The 18,285-nt window shown below is 37.3% G+C and overlaps 1 protein-coding gene across 2 annotated transcripts in view; it reads left to right on the forward strand.

The window, feature by feature from the left end:
• Positions 1 to 18,285, forward strand: part of Mmp2 (Matrix metalloproteinase 2) — a 514,155-nt gene that overhangs the window by 484,307 nt on the left and 11,563 nt on the right. For both annotated transcript variants that reach the window (XM_085944250.1, XM_085944249.1), the window contains exons 5-6: positions 12,795 to 12,938; positions 16,191 to 16,336. In XM_085944250.1, coding sequence (XP_085800376.1) covers positions 12,795 to 12,938; positions 16,191 to 16,336 — 290 coding nt within the window. The remainder of the gene's footprint in view (positions 1 to 12,794; positions 12,939 to 16,190; positions 16,337 to 18,285) is intronic.

The raw sequence follows: 18,285 nt of genomic DNA on the forward strand, positions 1-18,285 counted from the left end.
AGAAATACAATGACTCAAGACAGGCTAAATGCTCTTGCGATGTTAAGTATAGAAAAACAATTGATATCGTCAACACCAGACTTTAATGTTCGTGTTATCGACGTGTTTTCAAAATCGATGGAAGATGGGGACTTCTTGCATAAATAGGTGAGTTTTTTTTGCACTCCCTCATATTCTTGTCACCGGCCGCCACTGGTACCCATCATAATTTGGATGACGGTGAATACGAATTTCGAATTCGTATTCACCGACCACAAGTCCCTTTTTTGTGCTGAATATAAATTTGTCTGCTCAGCTATTTTTTCGAAGAGAGCGAGGTTGAAGTATTCGAAAAAGGAGCTGAGTACATTGTCAGCAACATGCCCTCTCGCCAACAAATCTTCCTCCAATTCCGGACCAGCATTCGGCATACTGAAACAATAGGAAAAAAATATTATTACATAATCCATATTTCCTCATTAATTCAAGTATTTAGCAGTAAAAATACAAATAATGATGGGCAATAATATGTTTTGATTGAAGTTTACTATTCAAACCATCAACTCCTCATTCGAGACAATCGCTACATCATGTGTACAAGATGTAATGAATTCTTGTTTTTATGCCAAAGCATGTAATGAAAATGAATCTAATGTATGACTGGATGGTATATAAAACCAATAAATATATTATTAAGAAAATTGTAAACCTACCATTTTGTGAGCCAGGGAAGAACCCTGGATTGTGATGTCGAAGGTTGTAAATGTCGAATGTAAATGTCGTCGCTGTTGTCGGACTCGTAACCGTCGCCGACTTCGCAGTCACTGTCGTCCAATATTTCGTCGAGTTCATCAGTATTAAAAGATTTATCTATATGTAAACAAAAAAACATAACCTCATTATATTCATATACTCGTGTTAAACTTATCACTGTAGATAACGTTTTCAATTTACGATTATGTTGTATTAAAAACACGGACACGTGTTTGAAAGCACATAAAATATTTGATTATAATCAATATGGTTACATTGTACAGCATTGTGAATAATTATAATGATGATTATGAGATACATTTTCGAGACAAGTTTCAGTAATTTTGAATGAAATTAAAATTTTATTTTATTAAATTCGGTTCTACAATCATATTATGCGAATGAAAGAAATTCACTATCTATTAGATAATTTACAAAACGTACAAGATAGGCTCGATGACATTTGTCATAAACATAACCTCAAACTGACGTAAAGTATTTATAATTTTACGAAAACGATGAGTATACGCCTAAAATAATATATATTGATGATAAATGCATGATGGTGATTGAAAATACAGTATATGTAACTCTTTTAAATAATTTTTGAATGTTTGTTTGACAATCAAAACTGCATGACATAGTTTGTCATTTTGATGTACGATAATAATATTATTTATTATACACTGAAAAGTTTACTTACTTGACAAAAATGTTACTGATGAGAAGTATCTTATCTATGCTGATGAGTCGATTCCTTCCTGTTTTCAAACAATATAATAATGGCAAAAAAATAAAGAAGAATTGTTATAAACCCGATATTCGATGTCTGTTATCTATGTATTCGATCGAGAGCACGAATGCTACCATATGTTAAAATGCGAGATTTGTTTATTTTGTTGATTATTTTTATCATAAATAATGATAAAAAACAGTTGTAATTTAAGCAAATACTAATTGCAAATAATTCGCAGTTTCAAATTTTGAATATAGGCAGGTTCCTACGTATATTAAGTAAATATTGTAATTTTAATTATAAAGTTATTTTTATTCATATGGCAATATCGCGTCGAAGTTTTACCACAAACTGATCCTAGCCAAAATGAAGCAGAAAAATGTTATTTTGTCTTGTCTATGTGTGAGTTTCATTTTCAATGTCATGTTGTTGCATGTGTGTGTATTTTGTATATGTGTATTGTTTCGAAATAGTTCCACGGTGGCAGCACCGGACAGCTAAACATCGGTTGAATTTGGGCAATTATTATGGTTTCGATTTCTATCGATTCGTTAATATACAAAAATACAAGATTAAATTCAAATTACTGCCGTAAAAATTAATAAATAATATTTTTAATAGAAACGCTAAACGTTTTTCGCGATAAATTGCGTCTAAGCCGAGGTTTTTCGATTTTAATTGCGTGCTTTCTAACCTCTAAATCGATGTTTTTTAAATTTGAAAAACAAGATATAAGGATATAATAAATTCCAATTTTCGTTTAGCGTTTCCCTGGGTAATAGATTTACGTACATTTTTATCGTAATTTTGATAATAAATCTTATGTCATTCATTCTTACCACCCGATAGAAATGTACCGAATTTGACACGTATTTTTGATATATAGAACTCCATGATACTTCTTAATTTTTTATTTTATTTTTCTCATTACTTTTGAATATATATTTACCGATTAATAAACTTTTCTAGCTATTTTTCGATAACAACTTTACCTAGAGACATCACCTTAAGAACCTCCGTGATTGATAACATATTATGACAAAACTAACATCGGCATGATGGTGGCCGACCTCCGCTAGGGGATGGCACAATAAGAATAAGAAGAATATTTACTGTTATTTATTGTTTTATTTATAAACAATGTAGTAAATGAAATCGTTATTAGGTACTCGCTATATTACAGTATTATAGTTTAATAATATTAATTTGATGTAATCCTCAAGACTGATTGAAGTTTTAGATTTAGATGCTGATAAATGATAATATTATATTGTATGTAGGTACCTACCTACTTATAAAATAAGTCATGTCGACAGCGGCGTCTCCATGTAAGAGGATATCGGGCGTCTTCTGCCTTCTTGGCGGGCAGGCGATGCGTCACTCTCGTCGAAAATCTCATCGGCAAACACCAAACTTTTCGTGCAGCCCCCGCCCCTCTTCCGCAGCTTTTATCAATGAAACCAATATCCGGCGACGATTTTTTTCTGCTCCGCTGGTGAAACCTGAGCGCGGCAGGAGCGGCAGACGAGACTCGCCGCGACGACAAAATAAATATAATAATGATTGAGCACACATCGGGCCATGTTACACCGACAGACCCGATGCCATAGTTGACAACCAAAAATATCACCTTATTCTGTAGATACGGAGCGTAATAGCCCCTGTACACGTGCATGGATTTACTATCGGCAATAGTGCGTATTTTAAACTATTTTGACAATAACTGTTTACACGTAAAAGTGCTGGCTGTCTCTCCAATCTCATTCTTCAAGAATTAGCGAGACGCGATGTTGTCATTTTATAGTACTATTTGACAGGACGTATTGAAAATCGGTTAACCTCAAAATGAGTAGTTTATTTTTTATCGGTAGGTTCACCATTATCATTCTACTGCGCAGGCGCAGATCTTACTTGCGCGTTAAAATTCAGAAGCTTCCAAACTTGTTTGATTCACGCAATCTTGCCAACTGCAAGATAATTCATGTTTACCCATACATTTTCATACTGTTAACAGTAAATCCATGCACGTGTAAACGGGGTATAAAATATGTATGAACGTGAAGCTTTTTTGTTCGTGTACACATATCTACTTGACTTGGCTGGCCACTTGTCCACTTATGTCAACGGGTCGGGAGTTAAACGTTGTGGATTGGAGGGATTCAATTTAAGAAAAAGCTCTTAGCCATAGTACTTGGCAAGAAGAGGACATTCTTCAGATCACCGGGTCCTCGAATAACAGGAAAGACGACGTCTACGCTGAGGAAAAGAAGCAAGTTGTATCTTTTCTTTTGTACCATTTAATATCTACCAAACTTCTGTTCAGTTTTGATTGTAGGATTTAGATTCTTGTTAATAAGCCATTCGCATAATTTCCAAAAGAATAGTTTGAAAAAAGTTGATTAAGAGTAATGGTGTTTTTTTGATTTACGATAAAGATCCCACATTTATGTTGTACAATCTATTATTCCCACTAGAGCATATTTAATTCAGGTTTATCGTGTGTGGTGTATCATCCTTTAAACTAAGTATTTAAAATTATGTATACGGAAACCTAAGTGAAAGATTTTATACCATCTATCTTCCTTGTGGCTCTGCAGACACGACAGTTGGCGTGCGTCGACGCAGGTCTTACTTGATTCCAAACGCTTCCGGTTAAAATCTCTAATTGCATGAAAAATATGCAATTGGTGATTAAAATACCAAGACTGTGGTTTGGTGGGACCATTAAGTATCTTAAATGTGTGTCATGTTGTGTTTATTTACTTGTAAGAGTCTACAATAATGGCGTCTTCAGTCTTGTATTATAACATTCTACTGACTAATATTGCAAATACCGCCAGCAAGATGTGTCATAAAAAAACAAATCGTTACTATGATATGGCAATGTATCACGTGTTTATATTATAAATGATTGTAATCTTTTCATGAAATAAGGTTTAAAAGCAATAGTATATTTGCGATTTTATCGCGAAAGTAGTTTGGGGTCGTTCGGTGTATTACGGGTGATAGGCCATCGCCGCGCCGCCATCAATATCGTGCGATATCCGGTTTCGCGCGGGGGTTAGTTGAGTGAAGTTAGGCGCGGGTCTTCTCTACTTCCGCCCGCCTTAACTTTGTTTTGTAGCCGCTATTGTTTTCGACGCCTAGGGGAAGTTCGGCCCGCTACGTCGCACCTTTTAGATTCGTCATTTCCAACTGCAATCAAAGGAAAATGGCCAACCAATTATACATCAAATAAGTTTAGTACGAATGCCACAACGACGTTTGTATTTAAAAAAATCACTACACTGATCTTATTCTACGTTGGTTAGTTACGATTGATAGGAGTATTGGAAGAAATAAATATGAGACGAAAATTCGTCACAATATATCAGTGTAGAATGATATTAAAGAGGTGTTTGAATCAGAGCTAATTAGCTAATTTAATTTAACATGAAAAAATAAAGAAAAAACAATATAAACACGTACCTAGGTATTTATATATAAAAAAATATTGTATAATACTGAATACACAACATTTCAGAATGTTAGATTCTTTAATATAGGAAATACATAATTTTGAAAACCATAGAAACACCTGCTTGAAAAAAATATAACATTCAAGTTTTTAACACAAATTAATGCTCATATACCTACCTATTCATGAAGTAAATCTTTCTTCGGTATTAGAAGAGGACGGTTTTCTAGTCCTAAAAGCATCAGGGAAGTTTTATAATTAAGAGGATAGTATTGTTACATTCCAACTAGTAATTCTCTTCACATTTCAACATGTTTTAAATGGTCTATAGACTTAAAGGTCTTCATAAAGTTTCACTTCTACATTTTTTTCTGATACATGAGCAATGTCCATCAAAAATTAAATATTTGAGTGGTGATTGAGGTGATTCGTAGCATGTATCCCATAATACGACTAACGACTACTTGGTCCTTCGGTGTGTCACGGAGGTCACCTACCTCGCGGGGTCTCCCGTGACGTCAGACCTCCGCGCCGCCGGCTACCGGAGAGCTACCACAAATTCAATTACCCAACAAAAGTAAGTTATTTGGCGGAGGACAGAGAGGGAAGGAGAGGAGGATGTGTTGTCTTAGATTGTATCGGCGCCGCGAGAGGGAAAAGCACTCCCCGGTGCCCGCTTCGATTTGCACCCTCCCCCATCCCCTCGCGCCGCCCCGAAAAACCAAAGTGATTGACACGGAGCGAGATTCTTTGCAGCGCCACAGCTGTCACGTGACGAAATGTGAAACTAGTTTTCTCTCTGCATTTTATCTATGGCATGAAAGTTTGCCATATAAACTAACCGTATCTACGTGTGGACAAGAAATCGACAATTTAAAATTTCAGAGAAATATTTAATCGCTGGATCGATGTTCGATCCTAGTAAAGGTACCTATTTTATAACGTTTTTATTAGCTCGTATTCTTATTTGTCCGGTGGTTGTTTATCCAGTACAAATCTTACAATCGATTTTTAACTAACTTCCCGACTAGCTAGACATTTGAAACTTTTAGAATATATCAGACCACGATGCCAATGCATTCTTTTAATACTTTTTAGCCATCTTATTCATTTTTAGTTAATTCTGTTTTGTATGAAAAGTTATTTCGGAAGAAATACGTAATCCAATCTACTATTATAGGTTGCTAAGGGTCTGGGGTCCTAGCAACTAAATCCTCATCCTCAATACTCATTTAGTGCTGACACCGCGACTGGCGCGTTTGCGTTACCTGGCCATTAGATACCTAGAATTAACATGCTATTTAAATGTGTTACTTATTAAAATTTAATTAACAGGTCAGCAGTGAAGGGTCAAGGACCATTTGGCTCGGGGGCAACTGGACGCCACGAATTCGAAAATAAATAGACGTTAGGTACTTACACGTACTTTAAAAAAAATATTTAATATTGTTATTTATATTTAAATTATTATATTATGATTTAATAGTTCGTGAGAATTTAAATATGCACACGTAAATAATGATTTAATCGTGGATATGTTTAAGTTCCAACGAAAAAAGAGTTTTTTATTTTTATATAAAGCCTTAGGCATGGTTATTCTCAATTCGCAATAAAAAAAACATTATGTTAAGAGTAAAATGAATTAAAACTACTAAGTAGTAGGATAGAAACTGATTAAAATTCATCGTCTACGTTCTGTTTACGTGTCTACGACAGTGCGGCGTACAATTGTCCTGGCGTCCAGTTGTCCATTCCCGCAGTGATAGTGTTAATTATGTACCTATTCCAAAATATTTAAACGGGGTTTAATTAGACGAAACGCCATGGAATTCAATCAAGGTGAGGCGGTCCATTCGATTGCTAAACGGAAGCAATGCTACTGCCAGCTATGACCGATGATAAGGATAGCGTTGCCAGGCAACCGGTTTATTTGCAAAAATATTAGTCTTATCATTTTGTTCGCTCGCCGGACTGCTTCTAATCGCCGGAAGTCCGTCATCTTTTCCTGTGTCAGGACATATTTTGTCGCCCTTTATTTCCTTTCCAAATGGGTTATTAACTGTCGCGTTGGATGCTTATTATTCCAGGTTGACATTATTATAGAAATCTAGTTTCACAGACATCACATTTATAGGAAGGTACTTTATACTGCGACAATAGGTAGGTATGTATCATGGCTGTCGTAATGACCTTATGAGTATAAAAAGAGTCTTCAGAACTCCATTGATTATGACATGATCTCTCCATCATTATACTAATTATACTAGCTCAAACCAAGAAAGACAGGACTTGACTGAACGACAAGCGAGGAGTCGCTTCAAAAGAACGACTAGTGTGGAGATGACTGACACCGTAAATGGCTGGCATCTGATCATAATAATATGCCTTGATTGTCATTGCATTGCATTGGCATTGCCCAGCCAATAGTATAGTAACCTAACTCCACACCTGCCAAACAAGACACTTGATCTGCAAATACCATGCATAATTGCGAATTGCAATACAAACCCGCGTATTTGTGAGAGTGCAAAGAAACGCAAACCCGTAAACACATGATTATAGTTAATCTATCAGGCGGCAAATCTAAATGTCGAATATCCAACTTTTGTTTATTTTCCCTACAATGAGAAATAATTAATAGTGTTTGTATTAGGTACCTACTACTTAAAACCTTTCTTTAAGTGTGAGGATCACCATAATCATAATTTTTCAGTTTTTGAGGATATTTGGATATGAAATTGGGGAAGAGAAATACACATTCAAATGATTGGAGGTAGCTTTTTTACATTGCTAATGGAGACAGTTGGCATGGGTTGTAGATACTAACCGACTCTGGTTATTGCAGTTAAGTCACTAAGGGTGAGTGTTGGTTTAATCACCTCCCGTATCCTCTACATCTACTGAGAATTGCAATCCGAGACAGAACTTTCAATGATAACAAAAAAACTGATAAAATACACATTATCAAACGAAACCAGTATATATTTATATGAAACAAAACCGATTAAATTGTCTTAATAGTAAATAAGTAAACAGCATTAATACCAATGGTCAACAATAAACAAAAATAATTATTGTAAGTGGTTTTTAATTTTGATAGGAATCAACAAATAATTGCTTTTTTGTGGGGGCTTCATCAAACGAAATACTGACTTGTACGCTACTGACTGAAGAAAATAATAAGCATAATATCGTAGACGTTATTATAATCATCGAGAAGAAAATATTTGGGTAAACTTTTCTGAAAATTGAATTTAATAACTAGGTATATATTCTAGATTTTCTATTTGACGAAAAATATGTGGGAAACCTCTTTCCCACAGTCTAGTAGATAAATGAGTTTGACACCACTGCTAAAGCGAATGCTGTGGTGCCCCTACGCGTTGCAAGAAGGCCGCCATAAGTGAAGTGGATTCCCGACCCGCCCCCTCTCCGTGCGGCGGGGTGGGGGCTGGGGCTGGGGGCTGACGAGCCATAAGTCGACGACAATTACCGGAAGACACTTTGCTTTTCGCTTTTCTCGGCTAATTTGACTCGTAACGTCGTTTCAAATTGAGCATCAGACCAACGAAAGGTTCTTTCAATAATTGCACTCCAGATTGTTTTAGAAAATGGCTTACATACTTAGGTATCTTACAACGATGTGCTGCTATTCAGGCAGAATTTTAGGTCTTCGTTATATCCAGATATGAGACTATGCGATAGATTAGTCAGAAAATTTAAAAGGAGGCCTCGAAATAGTTAAAACCAGTCTTACGATCATTAAATCATACTAAAATCTTTAAAATGTATCACAAATTGAGTACCAACCTGTAGTCTTTATTATAATATTACCCAAAGCATAACAAAATCCCTGTAACTACGAACATTACCACTCGAACAGATAGTACTTGTACACATTAAATAAACCGCTAATATTATTATGTGCCATCGCTGTCATCTTCAATGACAATTATTTTTGGTTACAGGATGTGATTCTAGGAATTAGATGGATTGATATTTTATTTTAGTAGGTAGGTACCTACGTTGGTAATTGGAATTTATAATATTTAGTTTATTTTGTATCGTAGGGAGCTCAAAATCATATTTATATAATATATCGAAAAGGCATATAAACTGGTGTATCACTACATTCGGGAGTTATTTTTTAAATTTTAATATTTTTCGCCACGTTTCTCGCATTCCGTGTACGTATACCATTTCCGGAAACGACACTATTTTCATCCGACGCCATGACAAAACAAATCGACGTGCGGACACCTCGACTGTCTGTCTCCGATTGGCGACTAGTGAGAAATTTCGTCGCACCTACTGTTGAAAATTATTTACCGTTTCACTGAAGTACGCTCTTAATAATACTTAGTTACGTTGGTGAATAATTCGCAGTCTGGGTCTAGCACTTATTTTTATAAGGCTTTCAATTGTACGTGGCAGTTTGAAGGAAATTTAACAACGTGAAGTTATTGTTATTATGATTTGATTTGATCACGTTGTCGAGACGCCCGTCACGTTTCGGCGATTGTTCACCAATCCGCAATTCGTTTCAATGAAAATGTCACCCGCAATACCTCGACAAAGTTATGTTACAGTTACATCATAAAGAACAATCCTATCAAGGTGCTTGGCGGCCGCATTTATGTAATTATTTCAAATTTATTTTTTTGCAATATTCTTTTGTCTATTACGAAAGCTTTGACGGTTTTCCCTGAAGCACAAGAGGCGTTCGCTCGGTAACCGGACAAAACAGAACAAGGCAAAACGGAACAAGACAAAACGGAACAGCCAGGGGGAAAATGAAACATTCATTTTTGTGGAATCTATTTAGGTTAGGTTAGGTTAGATCATTATTTCGTTATACCTAGTCACCCAATCATTTTGAACATATTATTAATTGATTAAGATGAGATATCCTAAGCTTTTGCGGGCAAAGTCCCGTTTATTTGAGGTTTTCTAGCGATTAGGAATGCAGAAATTAGGTATATAATTTGATTTATTATGGCGTATTGAAAATCTGTGCTATTACAAATCTATCAACATAATAGAGATAGGACAATTTCAATATTAAATTTATATTTTTCTTGAAAAGTCATAGTTATATTTATCGTTGTTCTGTTTTGTCACTGTTCTGTTTCAAACTACTCTACTTGATGCTAGTCAAATGAAAATTGTGCCGGCTGAGAGAATATGCCTTATTGAAAACTGTTCTTCTACCCGCATCGGGTATTGCTAATTTGAATTCGGCCAGGGCCTATGAAACCGCCTTGCAAAAACACTGGAAAATTCTTTGTAGCGCAAGGCGGAGGTGATTCTGATGAATATTTTGTCGTATTCATTGGGAACTGAGGACTGCGATGTGTAGTCGAGTTTTTTCCCGTGGTAAAAGAAATGTCGCATAGGACTGATATTCTGAGCATATACTTGTCACTGGATCTTGTTGATTGCAGTCACTGGATCTGAAAGGCATGAATCATCATTACATGTCACCATTTATTATTTTTATTCTTTTTATTACATCAATACAGAAATTAAAAAGTGCATCTCTTCCGGCCTCGTTTTCCATGGTCCCCGGAAGGTCTCGAATGTCCGCATCTGGCATCTGTAATAAAAAGTAGGTTGTGCCGCTCCTTGCTAAAGATTTGACAATCTAGGAGTAAATGTAGGACGTCCTGGTCGCTTCCGTCGTCGCATGGACACTTTCCATCAGATGTTGCTTTAAACCAGTGCAGGTATGCTCGCATGACTCCGTGACCTGTAATAATCTGTGTCATCTCAAAACACAGCCCCTTATGCACCCTGACGTCTCGTGCTGCTAAAATTTAAGGTAAAAACTTTCGGGTCAACTCCCCTGTCGATGAGTTTATGTATCGTGAGTTCCATTCGTTTTTCACCATATCTGAAATTGTAATTTTCGCGTAGCTCAGAGGAAATTTGTCATAAGCTATCGCGGTCTTGGGTTCAGAGGCACCATGCCGAGCAAATTTGTCGGCTCTTTCATTTCCTTCTATCCCGGTGTGTCCCCTTATCCCCCGGCGCCTCCGAGAATCCCTGTCTCTCGCCAGTCCATGTCAAACCAGCATCCCGTAGCTCCGCTTACCGGATTGATTACTACAATATAAAATATACCTACTCATGGTTCCTTACTCAGGTCTCGTCTGAACGATTTCTCATATTTTGTCGTAAATGAAAAAATAATATCAAATGGGTTATAGTTGTTTTCATTTTGTCGGTAACATCAGATCAGATGTATCCCGAATAAGTTCGTGCCACTTACAGGTTTGGAGACCCCTTTGCAGAAAACGCGTTTGCGAAAACAACTATTGAATATTACTTAATGTAGCAGCAGTCATACTCATCAACAATCATCACAACAAAGGGGTAGATACTCGTACCACAGGAATGCTCTAATTTTTGAATTTTATATTTTATATAAGTAATACCTACCTAATAATATTGCACATTTAATTTTCTTAAACGAAATAATAGTTGAGACTGAGTTGAGGCCCCTGAGGGTATTAATTCGGTCCTGGTAGTCATGTTTCCAGGATTTTTACATTAATTTAATTTTATACACTCAGATTGTGGAAAATATGCATATTGTGTACATATTATATTATTCATATATACTTTATAATGAAGCGTCTGTTCTGTTTCATATAAAGCCACATCTGGGTAATTACAAATTATTGAAAGCGACATACATCCTGTTATGATAAGATGGCTGGAATTATAATAATATTATTATTTATTTATACACATTTCCATGTCCCGTCATAAATTCTAACGACTGCTTTCAAATCTGCAATAGTGGGTCGCAGATCTCTTGATCCTTGATCTATATCTTGACCTCCAATTATCAGGCTAATATCCACCCGTGATATCAGCCTTACCTTGTTTATTGATTGTCTGTGTACGTAGAAGGACATCAAATCGTTTCAGTGTGTACCTAAATTATTGTCATGTTCGGTCCCAATCTCTACGGTTTTTTTACGGATAATGAATATTAGTCATTCGCACTCATGGCTTCACGACCTAGTCACTACAAATGCCAATTTTATTGCTTTAAAAATGTCGACTGATCTAAGTGAAGATCTCTACCATTTAGATCAGTCGGCAGTTTTATATTAGCCTTTGATTTTTATTTTATTATTCATTCTTGTTTTTCCTCCGTGTTACTCTCTCGCATGGATACTCTTAAGGTCTTGTAAACTCAGTCAAAGCACACTTGAGTGCATGGCGACCTTAGTATTAGGCGATATTCCTGCTCCTGAGATATTCCCAAGCACAAACAACTGGTGAGGTTTTAAAATCGAATGTGGTAGGGGGATGATTGGTTTAAAGGGGTCTATGCAAAGGATGAATGATAAATGGGTGTATTAAAAATACGAAAAATCGCTTTAATTTTACTGCGGAAAACACTACTGTAGAGCGTCACACTGACTTTACCCTTAGTGATAGATAGGGGGGCCCGCCTCAGGTTTGCATTGTCGGTAAATGTTGACGAGTGTTAAGTCAGTGAACAATTTGATGACTTGAGCACTAATATTTCACAAATACACCAGTCGCATTTATGCACTTGGCACGTATTAGCAAATTGTCTGTATCAAAGAGAATACGCATTGAAATATGTATTAAATTTATCAGTAATGTTATTGGGAAGCATTGTTTTTACCTATAAGCCAGCTCAGCCTATCAAGGGACGTTTTATGCCATGCTATTATGGATGTCAAAATCACTCGAAAGACTATTATTATTATCGTCAGCAAGATTGGTACCAAATTATCTTCTTACTAGTTCAACAGGCAGACCATAAATCCCTGTACTTCGAAGACATGAAAATTAACCATTTGTTTATTTTCTTTTGAATTGCAGCCTCCAGCGACAGCCTGCGAACTTGGACTCGCAACGAGTGCGCGGGGAATTGGCGAGAGCTCTCGCCGTTTGGTCAGACCACTCCAAGCTCACTTTCAGAGAGATCCGCTCTGACAAGGCGGACATCGTTGTAGCCTTTGCCAAGTAAGTTATATTACACTATGACTAGATACCAACATGCCATTCTAAAATTTTACAAGTAATTGTATTGTTGTTAACTGATACATCTTCAAAGAGCGCCACCTACGCCACGCGCGGTGCTTCCAGTGTGCTATGGCCCTTAGTGGAAAGCCATTGTACCTCCATTTATATTTCTCTTTTCCTGCCTTCACAACACTATCCGAGTTTTGGCCTGCCGTAGAATCCACACCCGACTCTGCGACGTAACCTGGGTTATTCAGAAAATGCAACTTCTCAAAAAACTACGTTGCAACAATCGAGGTCAAAAAACATTGTTATCACTCACTATTTGAAGTGAAAGGTTATGTAAGTTGTACGCTTGCAGTTCATCGTGGGACACTTATTCGTGCGCCGCAGTACGCAAATATAACGCAGTACGTAAATATTCAGTCAAGGAAAAACAATGTTACTGTTATTTTCAACCATTAGATTATTTAGCGATGGGTTTTTGTTTACAACTTGATATTGTATCTATACAAATGTATATTAGACGTATTTCACTTCCGTATCCGGAATTTTGTACATAAACAGTTCACCGCAGGACACTTATTCGTGCGCCGCAGTACGTATAACATTTTATCAAATGACGAGTTCTTCGTTGAACGTTTCACCGTGGAATACATTATTTGCGGTAAATGCGGTGATAGTTTGCAAATAGTACTGTTCCAATTAGATTAACCCTAACCTAACCTAACCTAGTAAAAGCATCTCATAAAATTCGCCATATGTTGTAGCATACGTACAAATATTCTCCACGGTGAAATGCACGAATAAGTGTCCTGCGGTGAACTGTTTATGTACAAAATTCCGGATACGGAAGTGAAATACGTCTAATATACATTTGTATAGATACAATATCAAGTTGTAAACAAAAACCCATCACTAAATAATCTAATGGTTGAAAATAACAGTAACATTGTTTTTCCTTGACTGAATATTTTGCGTTTTTTGAATAATATAATTTACTTACCTCTTTTTTTATCAAAATTCAGCAGTAAGTACATACCTACATTTTCCAGAATGATTATGATCGTCAATCATGAGACTGGCAACGAGGAAATCCTCTCGAATACACATATTTAAATGACCGACATATTTCACGAAAATATTTGAGTTAGTAGATATTGGTATGTCCTACGAACCGTCCTATATATTTGATACAGTCGTAACTGCAATTCAGAGTACCTAATGTAAGTAGGTACACAATATTCTTAGCTTGTTTCATGATATATTTGAGCCTGAACACTACGTTAGCTGTATTTATAACTATTCTAACTTACATTTGAAATAGTTTACAGAAGAGTTTGTTGAAACAGTCTACTTCAGTTACTTATTATTTATATGGACAAGTGTATGCACCACTTTTTTCATCAATAATCCTACTAAAATAGGTATGATGAGTATATTTATCCATAAAGATAATAAATAATTTCAGTAAGTTGTTTCAAAAAACTCTCTCCTAAAAAATTTCAAATGTAAGTTAGAATAATTTCTTTTATAGTGTTAATTGATTAATTACAAATAATTAATCAAATAATATGTTAGAATAGTTCTACATTCAGCTGACGGCACTATATAAGGAGATAATATACTTACCTAAAATTGAATATTATTGTTATTTTTGTGCATTGTATCTAACTATATTCTGCAAATCGTGGCAAAATTGGCATATCTACATATTTTGCGATTATTAAAATTTTCTTTATGGATTTGATGGAAACGAATAGAATAAATTTGAAACCAATGATTATCAAAGAAATTATTGAAAAATATTTTGAACAATTCCCGTAAAAGATTCAATGTTAAACGAACATGTACGATTTGGCTGCGTATTTGCTCTATTTGAGGTTAACACTATTGGTCATAGGGCATAGGACAATCTTAATTAGCGGTGTCCATCTCTGTGAAGGCTCTATCATGCCCGTTTCAGACGGAACACCGGTGTCGCGCTCGAATAAACGGGCCTTTGTATTATGTTTATGAACGCCCCAGAGCTAATGAGTCAACGCATAATTTCGCGTTATAAATTAGAACATAAAACTGGCTGCGGTAATAAAAACAAGTGTATCGGCGGTTTGAGAATATAGCGGCTGACGGGAAAGTGTTCCGGACATGCGTTGACTCATTAGCTCTGGGGCGTTCATAAACATAATACAAAGTCCCCTTTATTCGAATACAAGGGCATCCTTATTATATACGAGCGCGACACCGGTGTCCCGTCTGAAACATGCCTTAGTTAGTAGGCAGACAGCTGAAGTTATTCTGTTGACGATAGTTGTGGAGTTTTCTCGCGCCGTCGGGAGGGGGCCGTCGCTAAGCCCGGGCTCCGGGAAACGGATGCGAGAGACGCGACCCGAATGGGGATCGCGACGCCCGTCTTCCATCTCGTCCCGATCGACGGAGCCTGCGGAGACTGCTACTTCGCCAAATCCCTGCTTAATCCCCGGCGATAGTGCCCCGAGACCGCTTTCATTTTCGACTCTGCACACCCGACTACTTACAAATATTTTGCCGCTTCGACAGTTTTGAAGGAATAATAACATCGCATCTTCAGACACTCCGATCTATACTTAGTACTCACCATACAAATATTTCTTTATCCCATCCCTATCTTTAGAATCCTACAGAAAACTTGTTTGCCAGATGAAGACGAAAATCTTACTTGATTTTCTCACTAACTGCTCATGGTTAGTTTTTTTAAAATGAAATAAGTACCTATGGTACTGTCGGTACTATTGGGCTTATAACTGAAATCGGACCTAGTTACATTGTTCTTCTCCGGCCATATCCGCCCCTTAGTCTGAGCATATGGACACCACGCGGCGCCTCCAAGAATCCGTGTCCCTCGCCAGTCTTCTTGCTTCGTTCCAGGTCAAACCAGCATCCCGCAGCTCCGCCTATAGATAGTATTTAGCGGCCTTTCAAGACGCCGGAATCCGTTCGTCTTGAAGAACAGGCAAGCCAGGTTGATGTTCTCTTCTGGCATCCGCAGCACGTGGCCAAGCCAGGTCCAACGTCGCCTCTTCACTCTCAGCGTGATTAGATGCTGCTCGGTGCGTTCCCGTATCTCCTCGTTGCTCCTAAAGTCACACCCAGTATCCATCGCAAACATCTGTTTTCAAAGCTCAGTATACGGTTGCTCTGAGCCTTCGTAAGGTGCCATGATTCTCTAGATTTTAGTTACATTAACCCATTAATGTATTTTTGTAATTGCAGGCGGTACCATGACGATAACTACCCGTTCGATGGGAAAGGGCAGATTCTCGCCCACGCCTTCTTCCCCGGCAGCGGCAGGGGCGGCGATGCGCACTTCGACGAGGAAGAGACTTGGCTGCTCAGGAACGCCAACGAGGATGACGAAGGTACCTGAGAAATTATTTTAATGCAGCCGGTTTGATTGGTGGTATTTCCTTGTCACTGGTAATTGAGTTCATTACAATCGTGAACTGACGTTAGCTTACCGGTTGACGGTAGTTTTACTGCCGTGCTCTGCCAGTTTGGCCTAATAGATTTTCTGGATTCGCTTACGCTCGGGCCTAGGGGCGGCATGGTATATGAAAGTATGGTGAAACAGGTTGGTAATCAATTTGCGGAAAACTTCCACGTCAACATTATATTATATGGGTACGTTATAATGACCAAAGTAAATCCTCCGTGATGCCCTGCATTTTTTTTTATCGCATCGCCATTTCTCGTGAGTTATCGGCTGTTGTCGGCATGCTTCATTCAGTTGTAAGACGAAGCCAAATCGTTGCCTATCTCTACTTTTAATACATCTATGGCTCGGGCCAATGCTTATGTAGCGAATCGCGGGACGGCCACTGTGATTACACGTGTTAGTTGAAAGATAGATGAAAGAATGAAAGTAAGAAAGAAAGAAAGAATGGGCAAATCGGATATTGCAATGTGTTTTCCACGAAGGACAATTATTGCTTAATAAGCGCGCGGCTTAAGCGTCGTGGGTCCCAGATTTGAATCCTGGGTCTGACAAGTACACATATTGTTTTTTAATTTCTGTATGACTCAGAGTATGAATCAAATAGGCTGAGCAAGTGGGCGACATCCATTTCTCCATCGACATGGAAGTATTTTATTGTCACCAACCTACCTAAGTAACAATATGATTAGGTTCTCAAACAAGCAGGGCTCGAAATGGACCGGAGCGCACGGAGCGCCGTTCCTGTTTGTGAAATCGGTAAAATTATCGCTCCGTTTCGTGGAAAAAATAATTTGACCGTCTGAATTAGATAGGTCATATAATAAAAAATCTAACACACTAATTTTTATGAAATACAGATAAGGTTTGATAACTATGTAAATTTCTTCAGAAAACTGTCGAACGTTCCGGATCGTAAGCATTTCCATTTCGAGCGCTGCAAACAAGGCTTTTTTTAGTGTACGTACGCCATTTACAACCAGGGTTTGACAAGGTCTTTCTGTGACACCCCCGACATAACTTTGGAGAGTTTTTTATCGTTATGTAACATTATTGGGGTGGCGAAATGAAAGCTTATTGAGCGACATTGCCTACTTTCCTTATTCTTGTCGAACCTGCCTCAGTTTCGAAGACGTAATCCACGATATCACTCGCCCGGGTACCTAATAATAATAATTAAGGTTGGTTGTAGGTACAATATAACATGTGCACAGAGCTCCACGTGACAATGTATTTTTGTTACTAAATAGTTATTTCTGGTCTAATTTCACGTCTTTTATCTGAACTGGCGGACGGCCAAATGCTGATCAGTACTAAACTGGTCCAAAGTTAGTTCCTGTTATGTTTTGTTACGTAGGCAGGCCATGCAGTGTCCACTGTCCAGTCGGCCGCCGGATGTCGAAACTGGATCGCGAGTTTGCTTATCTCTCCGTAATTTTCATTATATCGCATGGTTTGTCATCAATTTATACAAATTATTATTTTTGCGATAATTTATTTGTTTTGTGGTGTTTGAAATCGTGAAAATTATTTATGACCGCGCTAGCGTTTTAAATTTAAACGGTGATCTGTCTGAACGATTATCATCATTATTATGGTTCGCTCTACGGTCCAGTATGGATGTAGACCGTCTCCCGAAGAGGGTTTCGGTTTCTTTACTCATTTATTCCTATTATCATCAGTCACTAACCAACATACCTACTACTGATTTTATTAGATTTAAGAAAATGTTGCAAAGGTAAGACTGACTTCGTATTTGCTTCACAAATAAAAAGTTTGCCAAACAGAGTAAACTTTACTTTTATCCTAAAACATACCCATCCGATTGCGATATTTTTTAATTCGTTGTGCACTTGATTTATGTATGTACCTATT

This window comes from Rhyacophila brunnea, unplaced genomic scaffold (genome assembly GCF_057557595.1).
Source record: "Rhyacophila brunnea isolate RB1 unplaced genomic scaffold, BYU_Rbru_1.0 scaffold_17, whole genome shotgun sequence".
Classification (NCBI taxonomy): Eukaryota; Metazoa; Arthropoda; class Insecta; order Trichoptera; family Rhyacophilidae; genus Rhyacophila; species Rhyacophila brunnea.